This window comes from Magallana gigas, chromosome 9 (assembly GCF_963853765.1).
Source record: "Magallana gigas chromosome 9, xbMagGiga1.1, whole genome shotgun sequence".
Lineage (NCBI taxonomy): Eukaryota > Metazoa > Mollusca > Bivalvia > Ostreida > Ostreidae > Magallana > Magallana gigas.
Window position 1 is genome coordinate 3,723,286 of NC_088861.1, and position 16,078 is coordinate 3,739,363.

Genomic DNA, 16,078 nt, shown 5'->3' on the forward strand with positions numbered 1-16,078 from the left:
TTTAATGCCATTAAAATGTATTTTTAGAAATCAAAATTGTTGTTAATTAATTGTAGATGTATATATACATTTTTTTTCATCAAAGAACATTTCATGAGACCAAAATTATTTACGAATTTTCCATTAGTTTCTTTGTGAAACGCAACCCAGCTTGTTTCTGATGTTGGAGTATTCTTGAAGCAAAGTTGATGTAGCGTGAAAAAAATACAATTTAATACAAACGATTTAAAGGTCAGTCGTTTAAATACAAAACAAAATGAATTGAGTGCAAATTGAATTTCATTGAACTTTTTATTGTATTAAATGCGAAAGAAAATATTAAGGTAGAATCTATTACAATATATTACTATATATCCTTTTTTACATCATAAAATTAAGTAAACATAACATGTATTAGAGTATTAAACAGTGTGGAAATACAAATTGTAGAAATATAAATAACATGGGAAAAATAGATTAAAGTATTATTTTACATGCTGTTTTCATAAAACATTTTTATTATTAAACATAAAACTTACTGTTATGGCTAATCAATAGACCTGTTGGAAGACAATCCCTTTTCTTATAACAACCCTCCCAAAACGATACATTACAAATTCCTATTTATATAATCTAAAGTGATATCTGGTAACAAGACAGAGAAATACATTTACTTCCGATTCAGATTGATATATCTCACGTTTTAGTGAGAGCTCTTTTATTAAGCCCTCAAAATGAACTATATATATATATATATATATATATATATATATATATATATATATATATATATATATATATATATATATATATATATATATATATATATATATATATATATTCCTGTCTGAATCGGCGAAATAGCTATGCCACTCAGAGCCATTAGATAAATGTGTGCAATAAAACTTAATATTCTTTATCATATGTGTTCAACGAAAATGGTTTAAAGAGACTTTCAGTTTATTACCAGTTGTCGAGTTTTGTGTAGGAGTAAAGACTACAATCAAAGGTGAGTGTAACGAAATGAATAGTCGATGTATAACCTACTACTAGTTGAATACTTTTAATAAATGCCTCTTTCGACAAAATTATGACAATATGACAGACAAAAACCTATAAAACTTTTAATAACATAGTTTCAATTTTAATGATAATAAAAATATTGGTATTTGAATTAATCTATGTACTTAATGTTTTCAAGTTCAATTTTATGTTTGCTTTAGAAATCCCTTTTTATTTTTATACTTATGCTGATGTACGTAATTAAACTACATGTACCATCTATAAAAACTTGGTTTACTCTAACTTGGAGCAGGCTTGGGGTAATGCTAAATGTAATGATTAAACTCTGCAACTGATTAGATATTTTCAAAGTAATGATAAGATCTGTAATTCTACAAAATTAGCATTACAAGTGATGGTAATGTATTGCATTTCTTTCATAAATCTAGTGTAATACTGGCATTACAAGGCATTACTTTGCATTACTATGCTTACTTATGCATATTCGTTTGCATGATGCAGTTAAAAGATGAAACATATGGCACTTTGATGATCATAAAACGCAACTGTAATTTTGTATAAATCTATAAATTTGAACCTGATAGTGAACATGAACCTGTAGATATGTTAAAGTGTTTTCATATATAATAACTCTTTATCTAGCTTTATATTTTAAAAACTTATTATTGACTTTTACAAAGTAATGACAATGGTACTGCATTACTTTACTCAAAAAATGGTAATGTAATGCAGTACTTCAAGAAAATTAAGTTATGGTAATGGATATCTAATACCCAAATTCATGAAGTAATAGTAATGTAATGCATTATTTTACGATGGACTTTGCCTCAATCCTGACTTTTAGATATGTTATTGATTCGTGATGGATTAAAAGTAAAAGTGTATCAAACATCTTGAGATGAATATTGATTACTATCTATCTATTCATAAAAAATATTTATATTTAAGCATTAGAGGAAATATCCAATGACAGGATGTCCTCTGTTGCATGCAAAAGCACTCAATAAGTTCTGTTTGAATATGAACCACACAATCTGAAGAAATTTTTAACACGTATACATGTATACACTCAAAGTACAATGAATCATTTTAGTTCACTGCTGGAACAGAAAGTAACTTTACAATACAGATTACCGGTAAAAAGACAAGGAAGAAATACCATTTTATCCAAGACCATTAAACAGGAATCCATTCTAACCATGCAAGAGGTTTTAATTGACAAAAGCTATAGTGTTTTCTGCATTTTCTTTCCATTAGTATTGAATGATTATTCAATTTGATTCTTAAATGTATTAGGAATTTCAATTTATCAATTTAATTTTTTTTTTAAATTGTATTAAAGACAACTGTAGATTTAAAAGAATCCAAACAGTATCTTCTAAGAGAACCTTAAATTCCTATATATATCTTATTTCTGAGAATATGGATAACTCCGATTTAATGTGTATTTCAAGATAAGAATTTGTGTTGACTGATGTCATCTTAACATTTACGGGCAACAAAAAAATCCAGGTAACCGATCAATACTTTTGAGACTCGGTAATCTCAAAACATTTAATGAAAATCAATTACCAGTCTGCGGGTATTCAAAAGAAAAAAATATGATTGACTAAAATAATACAAACATTACATTTAATTTCCTCAACCTTTTTTTTTTTAAGAAAAAAAAAAGATTCTATTTCTTTACATATCTGATCTACTGGTATGCTGCTTTTAAAAACAAAATCTGCAAGCTGCACATAACATATAAAAAGAAGAAGGGAAATAAAACTTCTTGTATACAAGTTTTATCAGTTTTTTTAACATTGACGGATCATTATTCAATTTCTTTAGCATGCTAAATTGATAAATCTGTTCCCAATGGGCATACAAGTCAAAATAATGACCGCGTTTTTGTTATCACGACCAGCTGACTTCTTATCATAGGATTCCATAGTGTCACGCCACGCACGGCCTTCGATTCCTTACCTACAAACGACCACCGGACATCTTCTTCAATCTCACACGAAACAAGATGATCTCTCTCGTCGTCCTGCTTGTTGCTGTTTTCTCTGTGGAGGCTAAACACTTGGTTTACAGAGACTGCAGTAAGTACAAACCAGGATAGGTGGTCATAGGGAAAAATACATTTCCTTAATACATATGCATATCATTGAAAAGAAAACATATTTATTTAATTTTTTTAGCCTGGGATTGCAAAAAAGGATCTCTTTTCAATTTTTAATATATTTCCATGGAATAAATATCACAGGCTACAACCGGTTTTTATCGGATGTTAAAACTTTAATATCAATGAAATTGCAAAGGAATTTCAAAACGTATGAGGATTTTAAATCAATACATGTATAATTATATATTAAGTAGGTCTTTGAAGTGATGTATGTACAAACTTGAATATGACTTTATATCACATTCGTTTTGTATGTACTTTTTAAAAGAAAAGATACATAGAAAGACAAGTATATTAAGATAATGTCATAATCAACTTTATTATATCTTATCTAAATCCAAATTAAAGATGTAAAGAGATGTGTTTTAATTTATCTTGAGACATTTTATAATTCTTAGGGTTTTTTAACAAAGAACTTTAAACTGTAATTTCGGAAAGAATATTTAATATTTTTAATACCCCCCCCCCCCCCAAAAAAAATGATAATTTTGCAACCATTCTGCTATAATAAGATGGATTTGTTAATGCATGTAGTCAATTAAAAATGTGTTTCTAGAAAAGAAAAATAAGAGTAAGTGCGAGAGATGTTTTTTATAATATGAACAGAACAAAAAATATTACTTATACATAAATTGATTGTTTTTAGACAGTAGTCCCAACAAAATTGCCCATGTGACCTCGGCTCACTTGAACCCTTTCCCCGTGGTTGTACCTGGAGATTTGACCGGAGATATTGTTGTCCAGGCCCCTAGGTTGGTGGAGGGGAACCACTACAAGCTAGATGTCCACATCCAGAAACACGCTTTATTCTGGATCACTGTTCCATGCATCTCAAACGTTGGAAGCTGGTACACAAACACTTTTTTTTAAAAGAACATATTTAGGGTTTTTTGGGGGGTTTTTTTGGAACGTTTTGCGAAGAACATATTAGCCATGTTAAGTGGTAAGAAAGCTTGCACTGATTCATCGATAATAAACTGCAATAAACGATTGTTTACGTTCAATGCACGTCAGCAACTATAAACAACAATCCAACACATAAAATGTTGCTTGTTTATAGCCATCTTATTGCCACAATTATAAGCGTGATTTATCATTATTTATTGAAAGATTATAATTATGGTGTCAGTCATCTTGACCATAAGTGTTTGGAAAGAAAAAGTTAATGATACATGTTTATTTTTTTACACAATTCAATAAAACGCAATTAATTTATTTATAATCTTAACCCAATTAACCTTATCATTATTTTGATAAAGAAAACTAATATTAAAGCTTTCAAAAACTTTACATAAATTCTTTGCAGTTCCTATAACTTATGCGATCTCCTCGGACCTAACACCACAGAATGTGCCCCTCAACTGAAATCTCAGAACCTGCCATGCCATTGTCCCTTCCAACCCGGAACCTACACCTTACAACCAGCTACCTTCAAAGTCCCCGAAATGAGCGGCATATGGTCTTGGTTGGCCTCTGTGAGTATTCACAAAAACGCCAATTAGTACTTAGTATAGTCTGTCCAAATACTTTATGTCGATTTTAAACAAAAATGCAAATATCTTTCTAGAAAATACAGTTGAAACGCTTCGAATCAATTTGTAATGTACAGACCAATAAATTCAAATGACCTATTGTTGTTGGGTTTCAAGCAGGGTTTGGATAGGCAAAAGAATTAAAGTCACAAAAATATGTCAACAATCTTACAGTATAGTTTTAAATTTTTTAATCACGGAAATTATAGAAACTTTAGATAATATATTAGAAATCATTTTTTGAATGTTTTGAGATGATAATATTCTTCCCTCGGGCTTTATCGGATTTGACCAAACCCGACCAAATTTATCATCTCATGATACTTTAAAGATAATAAGATTCCTTGTTCCTTATTCCTTAAATTAACTATTATACCTCAGTATGATTATTCTATGTAACAGAACAAAATGCAGTGTCTGTCTTCCGGGGAATAATAATCATATTTCACCTTTCCAAATGAATGAAAAAGCCAATCTGTGCATACGATATAGACAAATCAAAAATATTCAGTCGTTTTAAATTCATTCTCTCTATGTAAAAAGGCTCAATCTAGGTATCTAAGATTAGAATTTATGAAGAAAAAGAGCGACAATAACATATAGAATAAAAAATCACGAGATAATTGCTTTTGAAAAGTAAAAAAAAACTATTTGATATCGACGTATTTTGAATAATCATATGTTAAAAATTAGGAGATTAACGGTAGTGTCTACAACCTGGGATCACATACTAGTAACTGTTTATTACAAACGTTAAAATTACGATTTATAACATAAAATGTGTACGTAAAATCGGGTATGCATATTTTCATTTTTAAATCACCGATATTTATATTACGAATCTAATCCTAAATTCTACTGCAGAAAACAACGAAGTGCACTACATTATTATTTTTATGAAACTGCTGATCCAGTTCATTGTTTTCATTAAGAATGTTATTCGGAGCCAGAATTATATATACACTTCGGAGATTACATAAAGAACGATTTTTTGTTTGTTTGCAGGGTGACTATCGCGTGGACGCTAAAATCACAGATACAAATACCGGAGAAGAGGTTGCGTGTTATCACGTGGAGGTTTCCGCCACACAGCCCCCATGTAGCGGCTTCCTTTGTAACATTTTTGGTTAATATGGTTAACAAAAAATAAATTTTTCAAGTTGAAGGTAACACAGAAACAATGTTATTTTCATAGAACTAAAAACAGCTTGTTATTTTACATGTACTGGTATTTATATATATAAAAAAATGTATGAAGTAATGTATTCTGTTCATTCTGTAAACTGTAGCCCTGTTTATAATGAGAGCTAGGAATGGTGCCATTCAATCGACGTAGAAGTTTTGGTGATAAGATTTACAAAAAACCAAATTTTGCAATCAAATATGATTTTCTGCTAAAAAAAAAAAAACTACATGTCTAAGTTTATCTTCAGATAAAAAATAAAATTTCAGGATTTTTAAACTCGTTTTTGTATGATTCAAAAGTACGTAATTCACTTTTGAAACTTGAAATCAATATACGTGTAGACCTATCAGTTGAGACAGTTCAGTTCAGTTCATTTATTCGCTCAAAACCATTTCAAACAGATGGTACATGAGGACAAAAATAACATTAAAAGATACATATAAATTGGTCAGAGGTAAACATATATAAATATAAGGGTTATAGAGTTAGGAAAAGTTATACAAAATGAACCTCATGGAGGACAGACTACCTCGTATATATCTTTGTTATAAATATACACAATTTTCTCAACAATTTCATGTTACATGTTGTCATAAGATACAAACATTTTATCACATTTGGTCTAGCCGAAATTTTTTCTCTATAAACTTGTTCCGGACTTGTGATATTGCATCACATTCTAAAATATAATGAAATTCATCGGCTACGTTTTGTTTTACAGAGAGGACAAAATCTTTCATTTAATGCACAGGGGCCAAGCCTATTTTAACATTAATTTCAATGTAACCAAGCCCATTTTAACATTAATTTCAATGTAACCATAAATAAAGAAAGGGGCGAACTCTGACCCAGATAAAAAACTACCAGCTTGCTTCAAAAGCCAAATAAATCAATTTTTAAAACACTCGCAATATGCATGTATTGTTCATCAAAGTAATGTCTGAGAAACACTCATGCCGAATTTCAAGCTGACGGGTCTTAAAATAGCGGAGATATACGTCAATATTCTCTCGAAATCGCCAGTTTAATTTTACTCGGACATTTACCGGCCCAGGGCTCATGATGGGATTTTGCCTATGACAACAGTAGTATTGCAACAAGTCGAGAAACATTCGCACTAATCTTTTAAAATCTTTCAGTCGTTTATTTTTATGAACAAACAGTATTAAAATCTAATTGCAATTTTAAGAACGTTGCAGTTCTCAAGTTTCTATCAAGAATGAATATGAAAGAAACTCATGTCTCAACTTTAGCTTTATGTTTCACGCAGTATAAAAACAAATTAAGAGTTGACACTGGTATGTATAGAAAAATATTCCCACAAAGACAGAATCCCTTTGTTATTCCCGTTACTATAAATATCAAAGAACGTTCGTTATAATTATCATCAATTTATAAAATTTATTAACTATCAATTCTTCACAATAAGTCCTTATGTACGCAAATCAAATGACTGATATGAAAAACCGCTGTAGTTGTATAAAAATCAATAAAGAATACTAGTAAACCACGATGACAATGAATAATCATCATTATGAGTTCAACCGAGAGCATATGTAGGTAAACTCGAATTTACAGTAAATGAGTAAACTTTTGGCACAATTTTTAGCATTTTAGGTGCTAGATTTGTCCAAAAGGCTGTGCGGGTTGCTTCCATTTTGTTTCCTATTGATAACTTTAAATTGAGATTTAAGTAGTGTTCCGAGCGATTGTCAAATGTAGGCCAAACTAATGAAACGGCAAAAGACTTGTTCGGGTCCCTACAAAATAGAAATAAATATCAAAAAATTAAACGGTGATTTACGTTTAGATTTTTTTAAATTAAAAAAAGTTACCCACCCCGTCTTTGCAAAATTAGTCCAATACGTCATAACTCTCTCCGAAAGGGCAAGTTCCTCCGGTGGAACTGTGTCTGGAAACCGAAGACCTGTTTGCATGCTTGAGGGAAAACCGAAAACGTAAGGTATCTCATCTCCATGACCAGCCCCAGGAACCCACGGAATGAATTTACCAAATGAAGAACGGTGGGTAAAAAGATATTTGTATGTATGCCGTTCTGGTGCCTGCAACTGAAGCAGAGCTCGTGCCGAGACATAGGCTGGAATGAAGAACTGGTAGTCAGTAGCCATGTCGAGTACTTTCTGCAGATACGTGTTATTTGTCTCACTTGCTGACCAGTTCGTGTAAACAAATGACATGACATCAACAACAGATTCGAGAATATGACCGAACCGATCTGTGAGCATGGAGTTGGTGACGTAATTGTTGACAACGTTAATAGCAGGATACGAGGGTGTAACTTTACTTAGCACAAACGGAAGAAGAGAAACCATAGTTATGAATCCACCATCGCCATCATTCACGCCGATCAATAGGTCAAGGTCAGCGAGGGCATCTCTCACATCACCATACATAGTTTCAGGGTACAAATAATTGTCCGGGGGTAGCATCTTGATGAATTCGTTGTCTACAACGGGAGTCCATTCCGGACGGTATATTTCATCTTCTTGGGTACCAACTTGAGCGTTGGAAATCAGGTCTTCGTAAGATTTTGTTCTTAGGCATGACAGGAGCTCTGAGTTGGTCGCTATGGAGCAGTTTAGTTTCAATCCGAGTAATTTCGCAAATCTACCAACAGTAGATTTATCACCGTACGCCCAGGGACATATAGCTGTGCCACTTTCAGAGATAATTCTGTGAATTAATCCTTTATTCGGCGGATACATGGCTTGATAAAAAGAGCTTGCCCCACCTGCAGATTCCCCAAATAATGTAACTCGATGTGGATCTCCTCCAAAGGAAGCAATATTGTCATGAACCCACTGGATCACCATATGTTGATCCCAAAGTCCGTAGTTTCCTTTTGATATGTTATCATCGGTCGCTAAAAATCCAATCGGACCCAGTCTGTAGTTAGCGGTCACTACAACTACATTTCCAAAGCCAGAGAGGTTGCTAGCGTCGTATATACTGGATTGTCCGATCACAAATGCACCACCGTGGAACCACACCATAACGGGTAGATTGCTAGTGTTTGCATTCGCAGGAACAAACACGTTAAGTGATAAACAGTCCTCCGATATATAAGGCTTTCCAGGTATCCACTGCTTGGCAAGTTCCGGTTTTTGTGGACACGCGGGTCCATATTGGTTTGCTGTAAATGGCACTGAAAAGCGAGCTTTTTTAACTGGTTTCGAAAATCGAAGGTTTCCTAAAGGTGGTTCAGCATACGGAATTCCAAGAAATGTATTAATACGGTACGCCGTAGACTTAAATGTGGAAGTTTTTATAAGTCCAATAATATTTCCAGCAGATGAATGCACATAAACATGATCATTTTGACACAAAACACTGTGAAAAAAGTAATATAATATGGAAATGAAGAATGAATGAAACATGATTCGAGAACTATTCTGCAGTTCCGTCGTAACTGACCACGTAAATGACCACGTCGGGCATTTTATCTTCAATACTGGCTAACTTGTTTGAAAGATAAGATTTTATCTAGAACGTTACAGATAATTTATTTATTATGTAATTTCAAACATGTCTTTCATTTTTAAATGCCTTGTGTTGATTTCTAAAAATTTATATTATACATGTACAAATATTCATCCAAACAATTCAAATGTTTACGACTTCAAAATATATATGTTTTTGTTTAATTTGAGTAGTATGTGGTATTTTCTGCAAGCATTGTAATTATAAGAAAGATAGTTTTGATGAATCATAAAGTTCAGGTTTTACAAACAAAGCTAATCTGAAATCAAAGTATTAGGAGAGATTGATGGTCTTTGTCAATTTTAGACTGTATTGATCTCCTCTACAAGAAGAGCTCTATATAAAATTGTTAGTAAAATACCCAAATAAAAAAAAATATAGACCTTTTTCTTTACAACATGATAGTTTTTAGCTTTACAAACCATACGGGGTGTTTTCGTTTGGTCGATTGTAAAACTGCAAGAGTAATCCTAATTTGCTTGTTTGCAGTATGGAGATCTCCTGTAGATCTACATTGTCTACTTACCAAATAGCTGGTAGACAATGGAGATCTGCTGGATATTCGGGACCAGTTCTGGAGGTAGCAAACGAATACACCCCAGGTGATCTTCAATTCTTAGGTAGATCTGATGGTTAATTTGTTGTCCATCCACCCTCCTTAATGGACACAATATAAGAATCATTTATACTTAACTAATGCACCTACATATTCATGTAAAAGATCTCTATTCAATTTTTGAAGCAAATGATACATGTAGCAAGAAGACTAATGAGATCACAATTGCAGAAATATCTATTTTGAAAAGTACAATACAGGACTCTACCATCTTTCATAAATGTTTAAAAGTCCTTATACGATATATACAGGTAGTAAACGTTTATATATGAATTCATTTTTAAAATAATCGACTTCGCCAAGAGTTCCCATACAGAAAGGTGACTATAATTTTCAACAGTTTGAATGCTCTGCAACATGTTAAACACTAAGGTCAGCAGATGATAACCTATTAGAATTTGCATGTACCTCCTGACAACACTATCTAATCGCTGTTGAAACATTTGAAACACATCCTGTTCTTACCAATATCTGTGTTTCCATTACTTTTATGTTTGGTATCATGGGCCAATCCTAATTCCTACTTCCACAGGTGTGCCATTGTGTAATTAGTCGCTTTTATTACAATAAGAACACAATTTAATGATAGATCGATATGCTAAAGAACATGTATAAACATAAGAAGTAAAATACTGTACACGTACATCATTTAGCAATGTATTCTACTTAGAGTTTGTGGTGGAAAATAGATTCCGCTAAATTGCGTATATCACCAAATATGTTTGAAAGTAAATGGTTACGTTTAGATCTGTGCGAAATCAAATCCAACTTAACAACTGAACCCCCCCGCCCCCCCCCCCCCCAAAAAAATATTAATATTACACGCTATACACTGTACGTTTACAGTATACAAATATATGATGAAGTCATTCAGTGTTGAATAAATGCAATAACTCTGATATTATCCTTTACTTGCCCTTACGCATAGTGGTGAAGGATGATTTGTTGTACCTTTGCAATTGCGCAAACCAAAGCTTGGCGCAAATGAAAGATCAATACAATTTTAGTATATCGGTATTTTCGTGAAATTGAGAGAGAGGAATAAGTACTAAAGTAAGTCAGGGTTTGGGGAACCTAACATGCAATTGACCCATTTTTTGTAAATCGAGCTTTAAAAAGTAAAACTGTGCTTAATTTCGATAATCAGACGAAATGGTTTGATGATATTTAAAAAATAAACATACTATTTATATAAACCCACATCAAGAAATGCAATATAATGACTTACGAATGGATTTTTCATTTTTTTTTAATTAATGTAATTTTTGACTCGCGTATATTGCATCAAATATAGTGTTGGATATTGCTGTTAATTCATCGATCTTATGCTATAAACATTTTTTTTTAAAAATCGCTAATCGAAACAGCTTTGTTTTCCGAAATTGTTTAAGCTTCGAACAGCCTTAACATAGCTGCTGAAAGGAAAAAAAAAGACTCACGTTTGAATTATTTCATTCATGGGACACGGTTCTTCGTCAATATGTACATTTATACCGTGGATTGAACTAACAATGCGAGGCATGGAAACATTCTAATTCTACGAGAACCCAATTATAGGAAAATGATTCAAAACTCAAGACTATGCATTCTCATTAATTTATCATAAGCTACAAAACACATCAGGAAATTTTTCTTGGTGTCGTTTCTGATCATAAGAAATCATAAAACGAGGACAATATATCATAAGCATTTTTTTAAAACCACAAAATAGAGTTAAAAGTTGAAATTGTACTTTATTTGATGTTTGTAAAAACCCTACATTACAGGCCTAGGTGCACTATATACCGTTTTTTTCTCGTCATAATTTATCATTCTCTTGGTTGTTTTTTAGGTAAAGATATGTAGGTCTTCCCCTCTCAACGGATTTCATCGATTTGTAACCATATATCAGGGGATCGGATTCAAAGTTGTCTCGATATCTGGCTCGTTTAACAGTTTTTTTTTGCTAAATCGACGACAACTGAGAGCATCGCGTGCATTGCGGCAACATATATCCAATTAACTATAAAATACAATTGCACACAATGATACGGTATCCGAAAAAGGGATTATTCCACGTATGAAGGAGAAACGCAATGGTAAGCTATCTTTAGTAGTTGTTTAGTTGTCAGTTTTATCATTTTTAAAACAGATAACGAGTTTAAATGCCTTTTTTCAAATTTAAACACAGTAAATAAAATTATAACGTAAAAATGTTTTTAAGAAGATATGAAAAAAACTCTATAGTGGGATATACTTTTGAAATAAACAAACAAATAAAGGGTACGTCTAAGTCATAAGATGTGGACAATGCATATGTGGACACCCCGAAATATTTACAACATTCACATTTCTAGATGATTTTTAAATTTGATTTTAAGGTGAACATTAAACAATTTGAAAACTTAAAATCGATGACATAATTACTAGTAGTTACGGTGTGTGTTCATCCATATTGATATATTAAGGTTTCTCATATCACTTTTAGGGTGTGTTGTATTTGAAAATAATAACACATTGAAGGTATAAACCATAACACTCATTGTACATATTATTCTATCAAAAATGTTTCATATAAATAAGTTTTAGACAGATATATTAAGAATAAAACTCTTTTTCATTATCTTTTTTTTATTTCTAGAATAAGTATTTGTTAAGGACCTTTTTGGTTCTAGTTGCAAGTTCAGTGATATTTGCACAGACCGGGGATCGACGAATTGATAATGGTCTCGCGGCTACAGTTGAGTTGGCAAAAGTAATTGGTAACGAGGATTTTAAAGGAACCATGGGGCAGCTGGTAAAGAGTGTGACTCCGTACCTAGGAATGGTGGGTCCAGCTATAGGTCTCATGTTCTCTCTTCTAATGAGGGAAGAAAAGAAGCAGTCTCCAGAGCTGATGTTCATGCAAGAAATGTTGGCAAAGATCGAAAGGCGTTTTGATAAAATTGATAAGAAGCTAGAAATTATTGTACAGAAAATTACCTGGGGTCGTGTTCAAACTCAATTTTTTTTCTATGAAAGGAAAATTAAGTCCCTGAGACTTGAATTTGACAAGTTATACAAGTATAACGGCACGAAAAAATCAGAGCTGACAAGTATAAGTGACACGTTTGTAAAAATGTATGAAAGCAGTTACGAAAACAGCGGTCAGCTTCTTTACGATCACATAGTATCTGGTTGGTCCATATTCTCAACTAATCTTATAAAGGATGCCATACAGGCCTTTGATTACGATCGTAAGAAGACACAGACATTTATGCTAGGTCTTACAGAACTCATTCTTGCAGCAAGCCAGATCGAGATTGCGTTCAATAAACTAAAGCATCCATACTATCTTAATGTAACCGAAGCAAAATGGAGAAGTCAAATGTTCAAAATGCGCCAAGTCTTGGAAGCAGCTGACCGTGCATTCGAGAAAAATCCTAAAATCCTAGATGTTGCAATCAAAAATGCGAAGCAGATTCTAGATGTAAGCAAATATAAAAGATATGATATAGTTGTCCTAGAAATCTATAAAAAATTAAAGGATAAGTTCTACTGGCGCAACTGGTTTGTAGCTCTCTATGACGCTATTGGTGGTGATGACAAACATTCAGTGAGAATTTGTAATGGAACTATGACCTATAGTTACAACGGCTTTAATTTGGTACTGGCCAGTAACCCAAAAAGTACACCAACCCTGCATTATAACGCAGCAATGTATATATTGAGGAGTGTGCCGCCTATGAGACCTGCGAAAGAAATAACTAATAGTCTTGCTCATCTTCTTGACTGTAAAAACTATTCTGCACTTGGAACTATCGAAACAAATGCACACGTCTACTTTGCAGCAGAGAGATATAGACTGGTTCCAATCGTTCGAGATTATCATTGGGTGTTTTTGTTTCAGTAAATAAATCTAGTGATGTCATTTTCCCTTTAGCCCAAGGAAAAAAAAAATAAACAAATAAACAAAACATTTTTTGTGTAATTTGTTGAAAAATACATGTATATCAAATAAAATTGATAACATGAGTGCATATATGTAAATTTCAAATCATTTAGAACAAATAAGTACGCATATAACTTTTTTAAAATCCGTCAAGATCAATCCTTCTACTGAATCTGTGACCGTACTAATATTCAGTGAAGATATGATTAAAAATTAAACTATTTTATTGTATATTAAAAATACATTTGGGAATTTTTTGGGCTTCCTCTTGTCTCTTTTGGTGTTTATTTCTTTAAGAACATTATAATAAGGCATCACAATAATGTCGTTTCATAACAGTATAACAATATCAGACATTGTCTAGCATCAACATTTTTATCTACTTGTATTTATAAAAAAAAAGAAGAACATCAAAATATCACGATGTATAAATGATGCTTTATTAGTGCTTGGTGGTCTCAAGAATAAATACATATGGATCTCATTTAGGATGAACTACAATTTTGTATCTGCATGTAAAAAGGTAGTTTTAAAAGTATATGTACATAGCATGCGGGTTGAATACTAGTAACCCCAATCATTCGGGGGACGAAACCAAACGGTTTCCTTTTCTAAAAATTCCCGTGATGCACTTTGTTTCGTTTTTTCGTTTGCTTAAAAAGAAATTATTTTTATTTTCTTTAAATATTTCTAACTTTGAAAGGAGACTGATTCTGCTCGTGTAAATAGGAGAAAGTCCATAACTTTCTAAGATAAAAAGTTTGTATGGAAAAAAAAAATTGATACTGTAATAATAGAAAAATCGGACCAAGCAGCTTTAAATTATTTTAAAAAAATTATGTGCACATGACTAATTTTAGAATGTTACCATGGAAACTCAATAGCCTTCAAAAATGCAATTTTTCAGTTTATTCTAATAAACATGTAAATAGTTTTAATTGCATTTTTTTAAAACCTGATCTGGCTTGTCAGCTTGTCAACAAAGACAATATATAGAGAGGATATCTATATTGTGTGATTTTATATTTGCTTTATCCAACGAGTTGAAATGGTGTATATATTCGCGAGGCTTGCCAAGCGAATATAACCATTTCAACAAGTTGGATAAAGCAAATATAAAATCACACAATTATAAATGTTCTATGTATCTCATACAATTTGATTTATTTTATGAAGCTTTTGAGACAGTCCCTTATATGACCTGAATTGATTTTTTTCAAAGATTAAAAACGATGATGCAACGTTGTTATGCGGTTATTGTGACCTTGCGCAATACAATTTAGTACGTCATTTCTGAGATAAATCTAACTGTTTTAATGTTAAGTTTCACTGAAATAAACCTTAAAATAATTTTTTAGCTCTAAATAATTTTTCTTAGAGCCTATTCACTTGATTAAGTGGAAATACTGATCAGAAGACTTGAATACTCAAGTTTGCACGTTTGTTGACATATTAACGTTACACAAAGTTGCGAATGCTACTTAGTTTGAATTGACTCGAACGAGGAACAGTTGTTGATGTTTTATAAAACAAACACTAGCCTTATGATTCAAAAATGAAAATAGTGAATAAGGATGCTAACTGGTGGTGGAATAAATGTCTTATGAAACATTATTTCGGTAAGTTCTTGTATATAAACACAACCAGAGCTCTCTGTTTTCATGGCGTCGTCAGGATGAACTCCTTGATAGTTAATTTGCAGTTTTATAAACTTCACAAAGCCAATTGAAAGTTGGAAGGGCGCTTAACTTATCAAAAATCTTGACAAACAAGAAAAAAAGGGTCTTGTGGTTACGGTTATGTATAACGTTGCAAAAAAAGTGGTGGGGGGGGGGCATCCCCCCTCACAATAGCCCCCGGTTCCGACGCCTACGCTACGCAGTTACTATTGTATGTGTTTTCCTTCATATTTGTAATTTAAATCTTTGACAAAATCCATTTTATATCAGTTTTTGTAGTAGATATCATTATGGTGAATGTACTTTGGCAAATCTCTGAAAACAGGTCATTGAAGCGTTGAAGTGAGGGGCTGTGTCAAAAATAGTTCGGACCGGAAGTATTTGATAAAGCATCACCTGTTTGATATAGCAAAGGTTTATCACACGGGTAATATACACCACACGTATGAGATAAATATATATAAATAAATAAATATATATAT

General features: G+C 32.3%; 3 protein-coding genes across 3 annotated transcripts; 2 read left to right on the forward strand and 1 right to left on the reverse strand.

Annotated features, from left to right (window-relative positions):
• Window positions 1-2,928: 2,928 nt before the first annotated feature.
• LOC105346653 (ganglioside GM2 activator) lies at window positions 2,929-5,908 on the forward strand. Its single transcript, XM_011455331.4, has 4 exons — window positions 2,929-3,089; window positions 3,819-4,020; window positions 4,479-4,647; window positions 5,710-5,908. The coding sequence occupies exons 1-4, from the start codon at window positions 3,017-3,019 to the stop codon at window positions 5,833-5,835; spliced, it is 570 nt and encodes a 189-aa protein (XP_011453633.3). The 5' UTR covers window positions 2,929-3,016; the 3' UTR covers window positions 5,836-5,908.
• A 259-nt stretch (window positions 5,909-6,167) lies between these two features.
• LOC105346662 (neuroligin-4, Y-linked) lies at window positions 6,168-9,339 on the reverse strand. The gene is made up of 2 exons (XM_011455345.4): window positions 7,730-9,339; window positions 6,168-7,650 (listed from the first exon to the last, which is right to left on the reverse strand). Exons 1-2 carry the CDS (start codon window positions 9,286-9,288, stop codon window positions 7,431-7,433), a joined length of 1,779 nt encoding a protein of 592 aa, XP_011453647.3. The 5' UTR covers window positions 9,289-9,339; the 3' UTR covers window positions 6,168-7,430.
• A 2,694-nt stretch (window positions 9,340-12,033) lies between these two features.
• Window positions 12,034-13,908, forward strand: LOC136271638 (cephalotoxin-like protein). The gene is made up of 2 exons (XM_066072015.1): window positions 12,034-12,085; window positions 12,628-13,908. Exons 1-2 carry the CDS (start codon window positions 12,083-12,085, stop codon window positions 13,876-13,878), a joined length of 1,254 nt encoding a protein of 417 aa, XP_065928087.1. The 5' UTR covers window positions 12,034-12,082; the 3' UTR covers window positions 13,879-13,908.
• Window positions 13,909-16,078: the final 2,170 nt, after the last annotated feature.

What these genes read in the sequence shown, in the direction of transcription:
- LOC105346653 (XM_011455331.4), top strand. Translation starts at nt 3,017, where the DNA reads ATGATCTCTCTCGTCGTCCTGCTTGTTGCTGTTTTCTCTGTGGAGGCT. An exon ending in ATCTCAAACGTTGGAAGCTG is followed by an intron (nt 4,021 to 4,478) that starts GTACACAAACAC and finishes AATTCTTTGCAG; the next exon opens with TTCCTATAACTTATGCGATC. An exon ending in TATGGTCTTGGTTGGCCTCT is followed by an intron (nt 4,648 to 5,709) that starts GTGAGTATTCAC and finishes GTTTGTTTGCAG; the next exon opens with GGTGACTATCGCGTGGACGC.
- LOC105346662 (XM_011455345.4), bottom strand. Translation starts at nt 9,288, where the DNA reads ATGTTTCATTCATTCTTCATTTCCATATTATATTACTTTTTTCACAGT. An exon ending in ACTAATTTTGCAAAGACGGG is followed by an intron (nt 7,651 to 7,729) that starts GTGGGTAACTTT and finishes TCTATTTTGTAG; the next exon opens with GGACCCGAACAAGTCTTTTG.